The sequence below is a fragment of the Neomonachus schauinslandi genome, chromosome 14, assembly GCF_002201575.2.
Source record: "Neomonachus schauinslandi chromosome 14, ASM220157v2, whole genome shotgun sequence".
Taxonomy (NCBI): Eukaryota; Metazoa; Chordata; class Mammalia; order Carnivora; family Phocidae; genus Neomonachus; species Neomonachus schauinslandi.
Genome location: NC_058416.1, coordinates 84,479,617 through 84,500,307, shown reverse-complemented (window position 1 = coordinate 84,500,307; position 20,691 = coordinate 84,479,617). Strand labels below are relative to the sequence as shown.

The following is a 20,691-nucleotide window of genomic DNA, read 5'->3' as shown; positions in this document are numbered from 1 at the left end:
ATGCTGCTGAACTGGACACTTAAAAAAATGGTTTAAGTGGTAATTTTCATTTTATGTATTATTTTAGCACAATAAAAAAACTTTTTTTGAAGATTATTTATTTAGAGAGAGAGAGAGCACGAGTGGGGTGAGGGGCAGAGGGAGAGGGAGAGAGAGAATCTCAAGCAGACTCCCTGACAAGTGTGGAGCCCAATGTGGGGCTCGATCTCACGACCCCAAGATCACAACATGAACTGAAACCAAGAGTTGGATGCTCAACCGACTGAGCCACCTGGGCTCCCCTAAAAAAAATCTTTCAAAAAGCGTACAGAGGGGCACCCGGGTGGCTAAATCAGTTGGGCATCTGCCTTCAGCTCAGGTCATGATCCCGGGGTCCTGGGATTGAGTCCCACATTGGGCTCCCTGCTCAGCAGGGAGCCTGCTTCTCCCTCTGCTGCTCCCCCTGCTTGTGCTCTCTCTCACTCTCTCAAATAAATAAATAAAACCTTTTTAAAAAAAGAGTACAGGACTTGTCTATATTTGTATTAACTGTTGTTTTTTTTAAAATGTTTGAATTCAGTGTGTTTGGTGAGTGCCTGATGCTCGTTTTGCTTATCTCCATATGTCCATCTCCTGCATCCATGTATAGTTCTACTCTTATCCAGAAACCTTTTGTGATAAAAAGTATACTAAAAAAAAGGCTAGCCATGTCATTGATTATAAGCTCTTTGCAAATATTAACTGAAATTCTTAATTGTTCTCTACCTGAACCATTATTTTTAACTTGTTTGAGTGTACTTACCACTCAAAACTACATAGATATATTGGTAAAGTGCAGAACTACTTAAAAATACATTATACTAGGGGTGCCTGGGTGGCTCAGTCATTAAGCGTCTGCCTTCGGCTCAGGTCATGATCCCAGGGTCCTGGGATCGAGCCCCTGGTAGGGCTCCCTGCTCAGTAGGAAGCCTGCTTCTCCCTCTCCCACTCCCCCAGCTTGTGTTCCTCTCTCACTGCGTCTCTCTCTGTCAAATAAATAAATAAAATCTTTTTTAAAAAATGCACTATACTAAAAATATATATACTTCTTGCTTTAATGGGCAACTCAAATATTTAGGAAATTTTATAGTGAAGTGTTAATACATTTCCTTTCTGTTGTACTTGCATGTTCTAAATTTGAATATTAACAACTGTTTGAAAATCAGAGTATCGTAACTCCAGATGTATAATTTACATTTATCTAAATCTTTTATAGTCACCTAGAGGTAGAATAGGATTTTGAAAAGTTTCATGTTTGTTTTCTTAGGAGTAGTTCTATAAATTATATGTAATTCAATGTCATAATACATATAATTGCTAATATATGGAAAAAGCTAAAATACTCATTTTAGAGTATATGATACAATTATTGATTTTACTGAAATATTTCTTATTGATCACTTTTTCTTATAAAAGTAAATACATGCTCTGGGTAAGAATTCAAACTGTGAAGGATTGTTTAAGGGAAAGAATAGAAATTATTTCTTTCTCTACACTCCCCAAAAGTAAAACAGGTCCTTACGTGTTTTCCAGAAATTTTCTGAGAATTAATGAATGGATAATTATTTATTGGCTGCCTAAAGTTTGTTCTCTATACCTTTATTCTACTCTCTAAAAGGACAAAGGCCTTTTTGGTAGTGGGAGACAAAATTCATTTCTGATATTAAGAACAAAATTTCTGCTTCATTTTATTTGCATTTGCCTACTGTACTTTTGCCCATCTTTTGCTTTTAGCTTTTTTTTTAAAAAAAGATTTTATTTATTTATTCATGAGAGACAGAGAGAGGGAGAAGCAGGCTCCCAAGGAGCAGGGAGCCCGATGCGGGACTCGATCCCATGACCCTGGGATCATGACCTGAGCCGAAGGCAGGCGCTTAACCATCTGAGCCACTGAGGTGCCCTGCTTTTAGCTTTTTGAAAGTTATCTTGTTTTAGCTGTGTCTCTGAATAGGGTTGAATTGGGTTTGGGTATGTGATATAATCTGAAGGGTTTGTTTTAATTAGTAAGTTTAGCCCATTTATATCTATTTGATACGCAGACATATTTGATCTTAGTACATTTTAAGGGTAGCTCTCGATTTTAAGACCTATTAAAAAATCCTGTTTGTCCTCTCATTCTCTCTCTCCCTCTCCCTCCCTGTATTTGTTTCTGGCTTGTGGTTTTGTTCTGGTGGTTTTATTTGTAACTCCCCATTAATCATCCATTTCTGTAGGTATTATCTATTAATCCCCACTGTGAGCAAGGATGAAATTAGTATATTTCCTCTTCCTTCTCCCTCCCTTCTCTCTCCTTTAGCACCTGATTTTAGTCAATTTTATAGTCTCTCTTACTGTTTGCCTTTATACTTTTAATATCCTCATAACTTGATTCATCAGCTTTAAATTATATCCTTTGATATTTCCCTACCCATCCCCAGCAATTAAGAATTGAGGAAACCAGCTTATTTATTCTACCTTCCACCTTCTTTTACCTTTCCCTTCCCTGCAGGTTTTGTTGTATCATTTCTACATTGCTAAGGCATGTAACATTTACATTCTATTTCCCTGGTTCCCACTTTTGTTTTCAGTGTTTGACCTGTAATTATTAGATTCAGTACTCATTACCAATCTTTTCACTGCCCTTTTTCCTAATTTTTATTTTCTGTGATTTGTCCTTTAGGAGAATCCTCAAAAAAAAAAAACAAAACCAAAAAAACTCACAAGAACAATATTCCCTGATGAGTTCTTGCGTGTTCTAGAGTTTCTTGCCTTAAATATTTAAAAAATTGACTTGACTTGAACATAAAATCTTTACATCGTGCTTTCTTTTTTTGAGAATTTTCAAAGTATAGCTCCACCGTCTTCTAGGTTAAGTGTGGCTATGAAGAGATAGGAGGCCAACCTAATTTTTTTAATGCCTTGATCTTAAAATGTGTATGTCTTTTCCAGTTGTTGAGTACTGGGTTCTCTATGTGTTCATCAGATCAGTCTTCTCAAATGTATCATTTAAAACTTCCTGGTGAATGGGTAGTTGTTTAATGTGTATAGGAGTTTTCAGTTTTGCAAGATGAAAAGTTCTGGAGATCGGTTGCACAACAATGTGAGTGTACTCAGTACTTAACTGTACATTTAGAAATGGTTAAGATGGTACATTTTATGTTATTTTACAACAATTAAGAAAAAGATTCCTGGTTTTAAAAGAAAAACCTTCCCTGTAAATTATTCATTTTATCATTATTTTTTACTCTGTTTATTCCTGCTAATGCTTTTGGTCTAAGATTTTTATTTTGTCTGCTATTAGTACGCCAACTTTTTTATGATTAAGATTGCTTGGCATATCTTTTTATTTCTATTTTCTTTCAGCTTTCTATGCCCTTACTTTTGTCACTTGTCTCATAAATGGCATGTGGCTGGATCTTGTGTGGGTGGTTTCTTAATTCAGTTTGAGACTCTGTCTTTTGAATTGGTGAATTTAATCCCATTTACATTTACTTTTATTATTGATACATTGGAATTTATTTCTATTTTGTGCATCCTGTTTACTGTGCTGCTTCTTTCCTGCCCTTCATCGCACCACTCTGTTTCTTTTTATCTTCTTTATTCCCTTTATTTCCTTTTCTATCTTGTATTCTGATATTGTTTACTCTTAGATTTTTAACGTCTGTTTTTCTGACTTGACAGTCTAAATTTAATCAGCATCTCCCAACAATACAGGGACCTTACAATAGTTTAACACCCTCTCCTGCCTTACGTGTGTGTTGTTATCCTCTGGTAGTTTATTTCCATTTTATTTCTTGGTCTCTAAAAGCAGTCGTCATGGTGGTCATTACTTAAAATCACTACTTTATACAGTCATTTCCTGTTTAGATTTACCCACATATTTAACAGTTCTCACCATCACTGCTTGTATGTTGATCCTTCCTTCTGGATTCTGTTTTCTTCTTCCTGATCAAATTTCCTTGTTTTGTTTTCTTGTAGTAGTTCTCTCCGTAGAAAATCATTACTATAAGTAAGCCATCTTTTTTTTTTCCTTAAATAATGGCTTGCTCATTGCTTTCTGGTTTCTCTTATGTTGAAAGGTCTGCTATCAGTTTAATTATCATTAAAGATATTGGTAATATCTTCCCTATAATTGGTTGTGATATTTCTTTTTTTGTCTTTGGTGTTGTCCAGTGTCACTACCACGATCTAAATACAGATTTAGTTTTATTTGCTCTGCTGGAATTTATGCTTTTTGTCTTCCATTAATTCCAGGAAAATTCCACATGATATCTTCAAATGTTTTCTCCCCTGTTCTTTTTAGTCTGTTCTCCAGCGACTGCTATTAGATGCATGTTAGGCATACTTATCACGTCCCTATGGGGATAACAGGGGGTGTCTGTCTTCTGTTGCATGACTTCGCCTTCATATTTTTATCTTTTTGTGTCTCTGCAATGAATTTTAAATAATTTCTTCATCTCTCTTTTTCTGAGCTGTGTCTATTCTTACGTTTATGCCATTCAATTTTTAATTTCAGTGACTTTTTTTCATCTTTGTCTATTTTTATTCACTGTACATTTTTTAATCTTTTGTTTTCAGTTCCTCCTTTATAACTTTATTTCAAGCATATTCATTTAATAGGTTTATTTCTACTATCCAAAGTTCCTGGAAGTGCCGTCCTGCTGGGTTTTTTTTTTTTTTTTTCAGTCTTCTCATCTTCACTCATAAGGATTGATCGTTTCCATGTGTGTTTATACTTTTGGATTGTGAGCTTATCTTTAGTAGGGTTTTGTCTTTTGGGGTTTTTTTTGTTTGTTTGTTTGTTTGTTTTAAGATTTTATTTATTTGCGAGAGAGAGAATGAGAGACAGAGAGCATGAGAGGGAGGAGGGTCAGAGGGAGAAGCAGACTCCCTGCTGAGCAGGGAGCCCGATGCGGGACTCGATCCCAGGACTCCAGGATCATGACCTGAGCCGAAGGCAGTCGCTTAACCAACTGAGCCACCCAGGCGCCCCGGGTTTTGTCTTTTGAATCCCAACAGCTAGGACTGTGGGTGTGTCCCTCCAGAGTGGCTTTGCAGTTGGCTCTGCCAGGTGTTTTGGGACTATCACAAGCTTAGAGCTAATTTTGAATTCATATCTCAGCTTAGCATTTCATGTAGGTAAGGGTGAATTCAAACCCAAACCTGCCTGGGAACAGACCCCTTTCCTCCAGCTGCCGCTGCCACAGCGCAGCTGCATTTACTGACTAGTTTAGCCATCAGGCTCACAGACCAAAACAAAGGGCTGTCATCTACTAGAGTGTCCGCATCTCCTTGAGAGGCCCATCAGTCACAGCCTCTATTGCCCCTTCTCCCATTCAGGGTGTGTATGACTGTCACCCATGAGAGCCCTAGGTATCTGTAGGTCCATTTCATACAGAAAAGTCACAGCTCCTTTCTACCACCGGTTTCCTTTTTCCAATTAAAATTAGAAGGATTTTCATTCCCAAGCCTCTTTTGAGAAAGCAAAATTAATGCAATGAAAATCAGAACATCTAATTAACAAATTTAACAGCAAACCAAAGTAATTTTGATGCATAAGTTAACCCATTTATCATAGACCAGCAGTGTTTCAGATGGTGGAGCTTCCACTGGTCTTCCAATTCCTTCAGACGTTCCTGTGAGGGCAGAAGTGGTGCTGTAGGTCCGGGCCCCACTGGCTACAGTTTTCATGCAGGAACCACAGTGCCAGATCCCTACCGCTTTTCTTGTCAACTTTGTTTTGCCACAGAAAGAGCAAGTACTTGGAGTGCTGGCTTATTTCCGTCTTCACCAATTTCCTGAAGGAGGCACTATAACGGGTCCCATATTTACCGATGATTCTGACCTCCTTGGTGCGTTTAGCCACGTCACCACCAACTAGGTCTGAGCCCAGGAGAGAGCTCCCACCAGTTTTGTTTTGTTTTTAAATATGGACGCTTCACGAATTTGCATGTCATCCTTGCACGGGAGCCATGCTAATCTTCTCTGTATCATTCCAGTTTTAGTATATGTTCTCCGCAGCGGGCACCCCACCCGTTTTTCCTACTGTGCCAGTCACCCCAAACCAGATGCAGTCCCACACAACAAAGGAAGCACACACAACATTAACCCATTTATGTTAATTCTCCTGTTCCCACGGAAACTGCTGTGTGAAACCAAGGTCATTCTGAGGCTGGCTGGCTTCAGTCCAGGCCTGGTGTTAACCCTTTACACCCAGGCTGAAAAATAGCTTGGATTCTGTGGGGTTCTCAGTTCTAACTTTCCACTCTGTCTTCTGCCCTGCCTGAATATTAGAATCCCTCCATTACCAAGATTGACTGCTCCCAGCTTCCTTCACCAAGGGCAGGCTCAGGGTGTCATCCTTTGTTTCTGGCCCTGGTAATTCCTCTTACTTCCTTGAGAAGTTCATTTCAGCTCTGGCTTTGAAAAGGTGTTTGCTCGACCTTATCAAGCATTTGCAGATATTTTTAACATTTCTTAGTATTTATAGAAGATTTTCAAGTTATCTAATCCAAAATATTACATTAGAACAAAGTTTGAAACTACTCAAACAGCCTGAATTCAAATTCTGACACCCCTTTTCAGCAGTATAATCTTTGGCAAGATACTTGGCCTCCATGAACTTTCTCCCAGCGTGGTGTCAGGATATTAATACCTACTAAAAGGGTTGTGGTGAGATTGAATTATTGACAAGTGTAAAGCTCAGAGGCCCTACCATGGTTTCCATATTTCTGACTAAGCCCCTGCCAAAGACTTCAGTGTTTTCTCCCACTTCCCAGACATACTCCAGTATAATAAACTACTTGTTCATCCTAAATTATTGTTCTTCTCTCTGCCTCCCAAGCCTTCATACATAGTGTTCTTTTTTCCTGAACATTCTCCTCTCTTGTTCACCTTCCCCCCTAACTATTGTACTAATCTTTCATCCCTCAACTTAGATATCAGTTTCTCTATCCCTGCCGATCTCCAAGCCTGGGTTAGGTCCTATGAGAGCCCTATGTTCTCCTATAACACTTATATTTGCCCATCATAGCTGTTTACTTGTCTGAACACACTTTAGGGAAAGGATTTTGGCTGTTTTGCTCACTGTTGTATCCCCAGCTCCTAATAAAGAGCCTAGCATACAGCTCAATACATGGTAGCTATTATTTTTATCAGTACCTTCATCTGTCATAATTCTCAAATGTCTGATTGTTGTGTAAATAACTCTGAAGTATGCCAAGAAGCTAGGAGTTAAGTTACAAGACTGACAAGGGCATGCATTGTTTCAGGGCCACATTTTAGGCCTTTGTTTTTCACTTATTCAATCATTTATCCTTTCATACTAGGAACTAACCCAGGAGTGTGATGAAAAGAAATCCCAGTATGATAGCTGTGCAGCAGGCCTCGAAAGCAATCGATCCAAATTAGAACAGGTAAGAAGATAGTTTATTTTAGCAATTTAGCAGAAACTGCCTGTGCATGCATGTTTTCATTACACCGACAACAAAAGATTCCCAAATCTTTACCCTCATCCCCTGAGCCGGTCTCCTAAGCTCCAGAGATCTTTATTTCTTCAGACTTGATGCGTACACACTGAATTCTCCATCTGTACCACAACCACCAAAGTCCAAGCCCTCATCGTGCATCTGCTCGACTCCCACAGTAACTCAGACCTGGTCTCCCACCTCTATCCTCACCTTCCTGAGGTTTTTTTCTCCATAGAGAGCCAAAGAAACCTGTAGAAAACTTAGGCCACCCTCCACTGTCTTTCCATTGCACTTAAAATCTAACTTCCAGACTATGGTCTGCAAGGCTCACCTGCCTCCTGAACTTCATGTCCAGGTGCTCTGCTCCTCATCCACAAGGCCGCAGCCACATTGGCTGCCTTCTTGCACATCAAATAGGCCAAGCTTGTTTTCACCTCATAGCTTTTGCTTGTGCTCTTCTCTCTCTGGGACACTCTGCCTCCAGCTCTTTGCCTTGATCTCCCCTTTTCATCATCAGGTCTCAGCCTAAATGTTACCTCCTCCTAGAGGTCTTCTCTGATCACCCTATCTAATGTTGCCCATCTGGTTACCCTATCACATTCTACTGCTGACTCTTCTTCATAGTACTTATTCCTATTTGAAACTACCTTCATTACCTGTCTCCTTGCTTATGTCTGTTTCCTCTACTTGAATGAGAGCAGGAATCTGTAGTCTTGTTCACTGCTATGTCCTCAGCACCTAGCACAGAGTTGGGCACACAATAGGTACTTAATAAGTGAATAACTAAACCTGTAGGTTTTAGAGTGATATGAGTAGTCTCTAGAAAAGATTGCTACCTAGTCTATTATGGTAAACAAAATTGTAATTACAAAAGAAGAAATTACGCTGATGGTATTTTGTTGTACATTTAAAGTCATCCTCTCTGTATTTGATTATTATTCTTTCAGTAATGTTGCCCATTTAAAATTATATATTGTAGGAAGTCAGGGGACTACGTGAAGAATGTCTTCAAGAAGAAAGTAGATACCATTACACAAATTGTATGATCAAGGTAAAACAAAGAAAATGGATCAAAAACCTTTCTGAGATTTTTCTGTATCAAGGACTTAACCTAAAACTTGGTCTTTCCACTTAGAACCTAGAAATACAACTTCGTCGAGCTACCGATGAGATGAAGGCATATGTCTCTTCTGATCAACAAGAAAAAAGAAAGGCAATTAGGCAAGTAATTTTGTTGTTTCTATATTGAGTTACTTAATGTTTTCACCTATAGAAGTTTTCTTTTTTTTACTAAATTTTTTATTTAAATTCCAGAATAGTTAACATACAGTGTTCTATTAGTTTCAGGTATACAATATAGTGATTCAACAATCTTACACATTACTCAGTGCTCATCATGATAGATATACTCTTAATCCCCATTACCTATTTCACCCATCCCCCCACCTACTTTCCCTCTGGTAACCATCAATGTGTTCTTTATAGTTAAGAGTCTGTTTCTTGGTTTGTCTCTCTTTTTTCCCCCCCTTTGTTCATTTATTTTGTTTCTTAAATTCCACATATGAGTGAAATCATAAGGTATTTGTCTCCATCTCCATCTATGTTGTTGCAAATGGCAAGATTTCATTCTATTTTATGGCTGTCACTTATAGAAGTTTTATAAATAAGATGGAATTACTAAATTACTAAGATTGGGAGTACTTAAATAAGCAGATACTAAGATATTATTTAGGATTAAGTCTTGTTAAACATCTTCCAGATAGTCCAGCCCTACTAACTAACTAAGTAGGAAAACACACAATTTTCTTGCTGGCTTGCTTACTTTTTTTTTTTTTATCATGGCAAAAAAACCATATAACATAAAATTTGCCATTTTTACCAGTTTTAAGGGTATAATTCAGTTGCATTGATTACATTTACAATATTGTGCGGTGATCACTAGTATATAATACCAACCCTTTTTCATCACTCCAAACAGAACTCTTGTAATCATTAAACAGTAACTTCCCATTCTCCCCTCCCCAGGAATACATATAATTTCATGGTTCCGTTTTTATAAGCACTAAGATTGGTCTATTTTTAAAGTCCCACATGGCCTGGACTCTAGTCATCTGCCTGCTCATTGTGTAGTGCGTGAGTGTATTTCAGCTAGACACTGTGTGTTTGCATTGTGCCAGCCTTCAAGGAAGGGTGTGTAAATACCACTAGTCCTTATATGATTTTTTTGGTAATCCAAGCTTGCAGCATACTGTAATAAATCAAAGGCTGCCTGAAAAAAATGCACTTATGGCTGAATTGCTAGCTGTGACAAAATGCAGTGATTGAACAAGATAAGCTTTCTTTGCCCCTTACCACAATTCAGATGTTTGACTTTTACCATCCAGTAAGAACTCAAAATAAGGATTCACATTTATTCTAGATTGCACTTGAGATTTTTAGTGGCATTTACATTAATGTTACAAAAAGGAAATCTAATAAATGGGATGTTGCAGAATCTAATATTTTAAATATGTAATGCAATGGAATGCAAGCCAGACTGAACATGTCCTATAAATAGAACAATATTTCTTCTAATACTCTGACAAATTACACATATTAAATGTACTTACTCACATTCTTTCATTGAATATAACCTTTGCTCAAATAAATCTATATGGTCAGTGGTAATATTTTACAAATGTGAGAAGTTACTTTTATGCTTGAAAAACAAAAGTTTTCGAAATTAAGTTCCATTTCTTCCAAAGTTACAATATAAATAGTAAAGAAGGAAATATTGCCTCTGAACTATTGGTTTTCAGGCCAGATATTCTTCTTCATCATTTTGAAAATCATCATAAACCTTTACCATTCCTTTATTTTCCTATAGAAAAAATACTTTTCCCTGGCTAGAGTAGGACATAAGAATATTATAAATAAAGTGGAGTTAACTGTACTCTAAATTCATTGATACATGTTTAAAATATTATTATTATTATTATTATAGACACAATATTTTTATTGTTATTCCATTTTCTACTTTTATGATACTTCCAAGTAAAACCAAAGGTCTGAGGAATTAGCATGGTTTTGAAAGATTGTCTGCAAATTTTAATTTTATTTAAAGAGGCAGATGTTTTATTTTGAAGTACTAAAGAGGGACTCATAAAATTTCTTTCTAACCTGGTTTTTCCAGTTCTGAGTTTTGTAACCTTGGGCAAATCATTTCCTCATCTACAAATAAGGAGGAAAATTTATACCACCAAAGATCAAGTTAAATATAATGCATGTAGCAGTGTTTTGGAAATTATATAGTATTAGCTCCTGGAGAAAAAGGATTCTGTCTTGTTTTCTTCCTGAAACCCCAGGGCATGCTTGGTACATAACAGGTGCTCCATAATTATTTCTTTTTTTTTTTTTTTAAAGATTTTATTTATTTATTTGAGAGAGAGAGAGCACATGAGAGGGGAGAGGGTCAGAGGGAGAAGCAGGCCCCCTGCTGAGCAGGGAGCCCGATGCGGGACTCGATCCAGGGACTCCAGGATCATGACCTGAGCCGAAGGCAGTCGCTTAACCAACTGAGCCACCCAGGCGCCCTCCATAATTATTTCTTGAATAAATTCATCAAATAAATTAAAAAATTACGTATTAGTGTTGTATGGTAAAAGAGCATGAGCCTTTGATTTCTTGATTAAATATAAATGGAAATTCTAAAATAGTTTGGACGTTTCTCAGTCCTAGGGTAATAAATGAATTATTTAAAGCTAGCCAAACTTGGGGCTCATGGGTGGCTCAGTCATTTAAGCTGCCGACCCTTAATTTTGGCTCAGGTCATGATTTCCAGGGTTGTGAGATCGAGCCCTGCATCAGGTTCCACATGGAGCCTGCTTAAGATTCTTTCTCTCCCTCTCCCTCTCCCCCTCTAAGTAAGTAAATAAAGCTATCCGAACTATATCAATAAGTTCTTTTTAAGGAATATATCATTTATATTCTCCTAGCTATTTTTCACTGCAGAGCTGGAGGTAAACAGTTTGACTTAGTGTCTCATAAATTTTAAGGTCAAAATGAAGGTTCATCAAGATCGTGTTTATTCCCTTCTACCCTCATTTCTATGTCCAAATTCTGCCTTCAGTCCAGCTCTGTAAGGACTTTGAGTACTTTTTTTTTTAAGATTTATTTATTTGAGAGAGAGAGAAAGAGGGATCAATGGAGGGGCAGATGGAGAGGGAAAGTCTTTAGCAGACTCCCTGCTGAGTGCCCAGCCCCTTGTGGGTGCTTAACTGACAACCACTCAGGCGCCCCAAGGACCATGAGTACTTTTGATTCCCATTCTCTCCAGTCTAGTTGCGTTTACCTCCGCTTTTTGCATGATCTTCCTTCATTTAAGCTGCTAGAAATTCTTTGTGGTTTATGATTGCTTAGATTTCCAGTTTTGTGTTGTTTAACTTTTTACTACAATGTAGCATTACACAGAAACACCGTCTTTTTCTGTCTAAAGGTGAGGTCTGAAGCCTCTTTTATCTTCTTTGTCATTGATTCCTTTTTCCTCATCCTTCGATCTTTGTCCTTAACACTTTAAATATCATTTTTTGTCTTATGAAGTATTACAATATAATTATACTTTTGGGGCACCTGGCTGGCTCAGTTGGTAGAGTGTGCAAGCCTTGATCTTGGGGTTGTAGGTTCAAGCCCCACGTTTATTACTTAAAATAATTGAAAAATCTTAATATATATATGTATAATTATACTTTTGTTTAAAAACACAATACAATGTTATTTGTATTATTTTTACTTGAAAATTACAGGGTTTTTTTAGTTTACAAAGGAAATGTTTATAAAAACAATAGTAACCATTATGAAGTATAATAACCAAAAACTGAATGTTGCCCACATTGCCATGCCTCAGAAATGCCTATTGTTAATATTTTGGTGTAGGGGCACCTGGGTGGCTCAGTCGGTTGAGCACCCGACTCTTGATTTTGGCTCAGGTCATGATCTCAGGGTTGTGAGATTGAGCCCCACGTCAGGCTCCAGGCTCAGCACAGAGTCTGCTTGTCCCTCTCCCTCTGCTCCTACCCCTGCTTGCACTCTCTCTCTCTCTCAAATAAATAAATAAATAAAATATTTTTAAAAAATAAAAATATTTTGGTGTATAATTATTCCATATTCTTTTCCCATGCATTTGCTAGTGTGTGTGTGCAAATGCATGGGAAGATTTTATGTGTGTATGTATACAAAAATCAGGTTTAACTACATATACAGTTTTTCTCTTAATTATACATATCTAAAATTCTATTTCAGTATTTATAGATCTACCCCCTCGTTTTTACAACTCTATATTATTCCTTTGAATATATGTACCATAATTTATTTAAATATTTCCCCATCTATTGACATCTAGTTTGTTTGCAGATTTTCACTGTTATAAGCAAGGGTGAAGTAAATAGTCTTTATATTTATCTTAAGTTATGAGTGTTTTTCTGCAGGACAACTTTCTAGAAGTAAAATTGCAGGGTTAGATGTTACTTAATGTTTATTTAAAATGTGTGTGCTTCCTTCTTTCTACAAACCTCTTCAAAAATGAAGTGTGACTAGGGTGCCTGGCTGGCTTACTCGGAAAAGCATGTGACTCTTGATCTCTGGGTTGTGGTTTGAGCCCCACATTGGGTGTAGAGATTAATTAAATAAATTAAAACTTAAAAAAATAACAAAATAATAAAGTGTAGCTTAAGCAAAAATGCATTACCATTGTTTTAAGTGTAAATTAACCAGAAATACTACTTAACATTTTAATTCTCCTAATTTCTTATGCAGTATTTACTAGAAGAACTGCCTAATGATGGGGAAAGAGAGTGTAATGGTTTTCATTCTGATTCCAATACTCTATCTATATTGCCTAATATATTTAGATTGACAAGTTAATTTATAATTTAGTTGTATGATGAAATCAATTGAAGTAAATTGAAACTAAATCGTTATGTTGATCCCCTAGGGAGCAGTATACAAAAAACATTGCTGAACAGGAAAACCTTGGAAAGGTAAGAATGTATTATTTATTTTTTTAAGTGTATCTAATTCAGGCTTTCAGTACATGGTTTTGACATTGTCATTCTTTTTAAAGGTTATAGTACAGTTTTCAAAGAGAAATTGGATCTTTCTTAAACTCTTGCAACGATGAAGACTCTAGGAATTTATGTGTGTGTGTATACAAAAGTGAAGGCATGTGGATTTTTAGAGAAAAATCTAGTTTTATTTAACAAAGAGTTTATGAGAAGGTTCTGGATAAGAAACAGAACTGCCACATGTAATGAATCAAGTTTCAGATAATTCTCAGGTATCTCTTTATGAGATAAGTATAAATTTATTTAATAAACACAAAGCTCATTACTGTGATCCAGACACTGTTCCATGCCGTTTACAAACACTGATTCATTTAACACAAATAATCCAAAAACCTTCCTTGTCATATTCAGCTCCTTCCCTGCCAGTCTTATGAAAGCCGGAATATGTGATTAAGTCTTATTTTCTCAGTTCTCTGAGCCACTCCTAGTAGAAGAGGTGGTAGATAGTAAAGACCTTGACCATCGGGGCTTAAGTTACCCAATTCATTGATTATTTTAATTGGCTTCATAAAGCAACACTTTTTGACAGTCATTTTAAAGGCACCAGCTCGATCTTTATCTTTTTTTTTATAATTTTTTTTTAAGATTTTATTTATTTATTTATTTGAGAGAGAGAGCGAGAAACAGCATGAGAGAGGATAGGGTCAGAGGGAGAAGCAGGCTCCCCGCTGAGCCGGGAGCCCGATGCGGGACTCGATCCCAGGACTCTGGGATCATGACCTGAGCCGAAGGCAGTCACTTAACCAGCTGAGCCACCCAGGCGCCCTATCTTTTTTTTTTTTTAAATCTGTATTTATCAACAACTCGGGACCAGTGTCCTTATTTCCATTTTCTTTTAATTTTTTTTTTAAAGATTTTATTTATTTATTTGAAGAGAGAGACACAGCGAGAGAGGGAACACAAGCAGGGGGAGTGGCAGAGGGAGAAGCAGGCTTCCCGCCGAGCAGGGAGCCCGATGCGGGGCTCGGTCCCAGGACCCTGGGATCATGACCTGAGCCGAAGGCAGACGCTTAACGACTGAGCCACCCAGGCGCCCCTTAATTTTTTTTTCGAGAGAGAACGAGTGCAAGTGGGGAAGGAGGGGCAGAGGGAGAGGGAGAGAGAGAGAATCTTAAGCAGGCTCCACATTCAGCACGGAGCCCAATGTGGGGCTTAATCTCATGACCCTGAGATCATGACCTGAGCCGAAATCAAGAGTTGGACACCCAACCAACTAAGCCACTCAGGCACTCCTCCTTTTTTTTTAAAGATTTATTTATTTATTTTTGTGGGGGAGGGGCAGAGGGAGAGGGAGAAAGAGTCTTAAAACAGACTTCACACTGAATACAGAGCCCGATGTGGGGCTCAGTCTCACGACCCTGAGATCACAGCCTGAGCCAAGACCAAGAGTCAGTTGCTCAACCAAATGTGCCATCCAGGCGCCCCTTTATTTACATTTTCTAGTTTGAATTATTATTAAAAACATACATGTATCTATGCTTTTACATAAGTGCTGGATTAGCTCCCATAAACCTGTAAGTAATATTCTAAAGTTAAACTTCAGGGAAAAAATGGTGTGGAAAACAGTGGCATGATTATTTTTTTTCAAAGATTTTATTTATTTATTTGAGAGAGCGAGCGAGAGAGCATGAGCAGGGGGGAGAGTCAGAAGGAGAGGGAGAAGCAGACTCCCTGCTGAGGGACTCGATCCCAGGACCCTGGGATCATGACCTGAGCCAAAGGCAGACACTTAACCAACTGGGCCACCCAGGTGCCCAACAATGGCATAATTATTAAATAGACTTTTGTAAAGTCTTTTGAAAAAGACTTAAAAACTAAAAAACGTATAAAGACATTTATTATGGAAAATTCCAAGCCTATATAAAAAGTAGAGGAAATAATGTAATGAATTCATGTGTACCCGTCACCCTACCTCAATAATTAAACTCATGACCAGTCAGTTAAGCGTCTGCCTTCAGCTCAGGTCATGTCCCAGGGTCCTGGGATCGAGTCCCTCATCAGGCTCCCTGCTCAGCAGGGAGTCTGCTTCTCCCCCTCCCTCCGCCTCTCCCTTGGCCTGTGCTCTCTCTCCCTCACTCTCTCTCAAATAAATAAATAAATAAACAAATGAAAGAAATCTTAAAAAAAAAAAAATGAAAGGAAACCTTAAAGCTGATTCCTCCATTCTATCAGAGAAATTGTGAGTTCTGTGCACCTTCTTCCATTTATGGAATGACATGCCATACTCAAAAGGAAAAAAAAATAATTTCGTGTTTGAAAGCATATATTTGAATCAAGTTGTAAACATTCACTAGAGATTTTGAGGTTTTAGGATTTAGTATGATTGTCAATAACTAGCTTTCATCCAAACATTTCATATGTTAGGTAATATATTTTTTCATATGAAAAACATTCCTCTATTTTGTTTTGAAAAGTATGTGGATGGATGCTTTGTATAGAGAAATATTTATCAAACCTGAATCCTTTCAAAGACCCAAATGTAATTGCTAAATCTGAATAAAGATTATTCTTTCCCCTTCCAGTGTGGTGTTTTATTGCAGGATCTTTGCAAAAAGTGGTAGCAGCAGTCTGACAAGTATATTTCAGCAAAAGGAGCCGTTGATGAGCTCATCCCCCAATTGTTAGTCTCTATCATTTAAGAAACAAAGTTCCTCAATCCTCTCATTGCTAGAGTAGATCTAAATTTTTTTTTTCTTTCCAGATGCTCTTTCTTTTTTTTTCATTTTTTTAAATTATTGGTTTCAGAGTGGACGTCAGTGATTCATTCATCAGTCTTATATAACACCCAGTGCTCATTACATCACGTACCCTCCTTAATGTCTATCACCCAGTTACCCCATCCCCCTACCCCCTTCCCCTCCAGCAACCCTCAGTTTGTTTCCTATGATTGAGAGTCTCTCATGATTTGTCTCCATCTCTGGTTTCCTCTTACTTTTTCCTCTCTTCCCCTGTGATCCTCTGTTTTGTTTCTTAAATTCCACGTATCAGTGAGATAGAGTAGATCTAAATTTTTAAGGAAAACACCAAACCTTTAAAAGTGATGATAGCCTAAGCCTTCCAAACAGGCATAGACTGGACATCCACAGCCCTCCTCAGGCCAAGCGGACTTCTGGAATTAAACCAACCTGTAGTGCTACAACTCATACTACCATATACTAGAATTGGCCTTACCAAGTGCTGTGGAGTACTGTACTGGAAGTTCTTTTTTTTTTTTTTAAAGATTTTATTTATTTATTTGACAGAGAGAGACACAGTGAGAGAGGGAACACAAGCAGGGGGAGTGGGAGAGGGAGAAGCAGGCTTCCCGCAGAGCAGGGAGCCCGATGTGGGGCTCGATCCCAGAACTCTGGGATCAGGACCTGAGCCGAAGGCAGACGCTTAACGACTGAGCCACCCAGGCGCCCCTGTACTGGAAGTTCTAACTCCCCTCACCCCCACTATATCACCTCCTCTTTAAAGAACAATGAAATCTGTGACAAGTACTCCTGTACAACTATCAACAAAATAAACCTATATCAAGTGACAGTAACATTAAAAATAAATTATATACTAAGGCAGTTGTATTCATAAAGTTAAAGGCTTCAAACACACATGGTTATGAAGCACATTAAATTTAATATTTCTGACACAGTGCCCATATATTGTCTTCGGTTTCTTTAAATAACTTAAAGGTTGTTAGGATTTTTGACAAGGAAATTATTCCAGTAATATAAGAAAATGTTTGTTAAGTAATACCTTAATCTTAAAATCATTCTAAGAACTCTTAAAATTCTTGATCTGACTTACTACTTTTGTTTTAATTCATGAGGATAAAGATATTTGTTGTGAGATAATTTAGTTGTTTTAAGTTTTCACTTAAATTCCAGTTAGTTAACATACAGTGGAATATTAGTTTCAGATGGACAATATAGTGATTCAACACTGCCATACAACACCCGGTGCTCATCACAAGTGCCCTCCTTCATCCCCATCACGTCGACTATTCAGCCCATCCTTCCACCCACCTCCCTTCTGGTAACCATCAGTTTGTTCTCTACAGTTCAGAGTCTGTTTCTTGGTTTGCCTCTCTCTCTCTCTGTCTCTCTCTCTCTCTCTTTTTTTTTTTTTGTAACATAGACTTAAATAGATGTATTTGCTTTCCACGTATTGTGTCAAAAATTTGCTAGTTATATTTAAATTCTATTTTCTTTTTGTTTAAGATTTTATTTATTTTTCTGAGAGAGAGAGAGAGCGCAAGCACAAGCAGGGTGGAGGGACAGAAGCAGACTCCTCACTGAGCAGGGAGCCCTACACGGGGGCTCGATCCTAGGACCCCAGGATCACTAGGACCCTGGGATCATGACCTGGGCTGAAGGCAGACACTTAACTGACTGAGCCACCCAGGCACCCCTAAATTCTATTTTCTTTTTTTTTTTTTAAAGATTTTATTTATTTATTTGAGAGAGAGAGACTGAGAGAGAGAGAGCATGAAAGGGGGGAGGGTCGGAGGGAGAAGCAGACTCCCTGCCGAGCAGGGAGCCCGATGCAGGACTCGATCCAGGGACTCCAGGATCATGACCCGAGCTGAAGGCAGTCGCTTAACCAACTGAGCCACCCAGGCGCCCCCCTAAATTCTATTTTCTTAATTCTGCTTTGTTTCCTGTTGCTATTTGCTGTTAATTTTGCTTTCATTAACCATAGCTGGGGAGGGCAGTCTTCAGTAAAGTGTTTTGAATCCAGTCCTCAGCTTAGTTTAGCCTCTTATTTGGGCAAGTACCGGTGACTAGCCTTCTCATTTGTGTCCTTAGATCAACTATTAGATCAGCTGTATACAATAGAGGAAAGGATGGGGACGTTTCTGTGTTACCTGTTTCCATGTCTTTGCTTATTTTTCTGTCCTTGGTGATTTCTCACACTCACAGTGTCACTGGGTACATTTCTGTCACACTGTGTTTCCTGATGTGTGCACTGTCATCATCTCTGTTTTCCTCTGCCTACCTGCCTTCCTTCCTTTCCCTCTTCCTTCCTTCCTTCTTCTCATTATCTCTGACTTTCTGCTATGCCTCCTTTCAGTCACCCTTTCTGAATTTGCCCTAATACAGAACCAAAGTATACTTTTACAATTTATTGAAACACTTTTCTTATTCCTGTTTATAATTTTAGAGTCTATGAGTAGAACAGTTTTGACAGATGGAATCATATAGGCTATTAGTAACAAAAACAATTCTGGGGGCACCTGGCTGACTTAGTTGGTAGAGCATGAGACTCTGAATCTCAGGGTTGTGAGTGCAAGCCCCACACTGGGCATGGAGCCTACTTAAAAATAAATAAAAATAAACAAAAATAAAAACAATTCTGATAAGGATATGGCTTATTTAATAGTGTACTTTTAAAAATATCACAAAACCTTCTTCCTGAGGAATATATGCATACAATTTGATTTATTTGGGCACACATAGAGCACACACAGATTCAGGAAAGAATATAATATTTAATAATAATAATATATAACATATCATAGTTTATCAAGTATTTCCAGACCTATTATGTCATGTGAAAAAATAATCTTATGGGATGCCTGGGTAGCTTAGTCGATTAAGCAACTGCCGTCAGCTCAGGTCATGATCCCAGGGTCCTGGGATCAAGCCCTGAGTCGGGCTCCGTGCTCAGCAGCGAATCTGCTTCTCTCTCTGCCCTACACCCCTGCTCATGCTCTCACTCTCTCATTCACGTTCTCTCTCTCAAATAAATAAATAAAATCTTTAAAAATAATCATCATCATCATCATCTTATAAGGCAGATAATTTTATAATTATCCCCTTTTATAGCCTTAATTGACAATTGAGAGAAGTGAGGTCCAGAGAAATTGTCTTACTTACAGCTAGTGACAAAGCCAAGTTTGAAACCAAAGTCTTCTGACTTCCAAAATCCGCATTCTTTTTTCCACACCATGATACTGTTCCATTTTCCTGATTCCCTTTATTTTTTCCCCTCCCTTTCTTTTATGTTTTTCTATTCTTTTTAACTTCAAGCTTCCTACATCTATCATCAATTTAATTAACTTTTATCATCTTAGTTTTCATACATCGCAGAAGAACCTGGTTTAGTTAACTGTTACTCATCAGATGTACAAAAAGCAGACCATGTTCCTCTGATGAAAGCAATAGAAGTAAATCCCTGCAACTGAGATTTAATCATTCTTGATTTTTTTTTTTTATGGTAGAAACTCCGAGAAAAACAAAAAGCTGTACGAGAAAGTCATGGTCCAAATATGAAACAAGCGAAAATGTGGCGTGATTTCGAACAGTTGATGGAATGTAAGAAACAGTGCTTTCTGAAACAACAAAGCCAAACTCCCATGGGTCAGGTAATTCAGGAGGGCGGGGAGGACAGGCTGGTACTTTGAATCCATGTGCCATCGTTTGGGGTTTTAGTTGATACTACTAGATGTAAGCATAATCCCATAATGTATTTTTTCTGGAAAGTGATTTGTACAACATTTTGCTTTCAGGCTAACCATTCCTATTAAGTTTCCTTGGAAGATAATGTTAAGGTAGATTTAGGTTTTAAAGTTTTTTCATATGAAAAACGGCTTTTATTGTTTTGCTTAGTTTAGAGATCAGTGGTGTCTTAGGAGTTTTAGGAGATAGGCGGCTAAGTTTACTCTCTGTAAATGTAAACATGTCCATTAAGAAGCATGTAGTTTTTTTAAAATGTAATAACCCAATGGCTTAATGTTCTTCTTAATCTTTTTTTAACTTTTGAGGAATCTTTTAGGAACTAATATCTCTTGTTTTGAAGAAACATTTATCTGAAGTTCAGCAATTCCTACAGTTTCACTTCAGTTTCTCTTTCTTGTAAAATTCAAGAAAATTTCCTATTTTGAATAACATATTTGTTCTGTCTGTATTATTTAAAGGCAAATAAAACTTGGTGCACATATGATGACTATTTATTTTTTAATTATGTAGCTGTGTCAAATTTTATTTTTTAACTATTCATTTTATGGTATTGTATTAAATTTAAGGATTATTACTTATTTTCACCCAAAATCTATTATAGTATTTAGGTCTTGGGGACTTTTATTTTAAATATAAAAAAGTAGTCCTAGAATATAGAAATTATCATATGCTAAAAAGCTACAGTAG

General features: G+C 37.6%; 1 protein-coding gene and 1 non-coding gene across 4 annotated transcripts in view; one reads left to right on the top strand and one right to left on the bottom strand.

Moving 5' to 3' along the window:
* The window catches only part of IFT81 (intraflagellar transport 81), a 185,084-nt gene extending 164,600 nt beyond the window's left edge, over positions 1–20,484 (top strand). For 2 of the 3 annotated variants that reach the window (XM_021698603.1, XM_021698601.1), the window contains exons 16-20: positions 7,326–7,412; positions 8,446–8,517; positions 8,602–8,687; positions 13,435–13,480; positions 19,767–20,484. In XM_021698603.1, the coding sequence (XP_021554278.1) occupies positions 7,326–7,412; positions 8,446–8,517; positions 8,602–8,687; positions 13,435–13,480; positions 19,767–19,949 (474 nt within the window). In that variant the 3' untranslated portion in view covers positions 19,950–20,484. Of the gene's footprint in view, positions 1–7,325; positions 7,413–8,445; positions 8,518–8,601; positions 8,692–13,434; positions 13,481–19,766 lie in introns of all 3 variants that reach the window. The other variant, XM_044921123.1, reaches the window with a different exon arrangement.
* LOC123326654 lies at positions 5,920–6,025 on the bottom strand. Its single transcript, XR_006541229.1, has one exon. It is a non-coding gene; the product is annotated as a U6 spliceosomal RNA (small nuclear RNA).
* Positions 20,485–20,691: the final 207 nt, after the last annotated feature.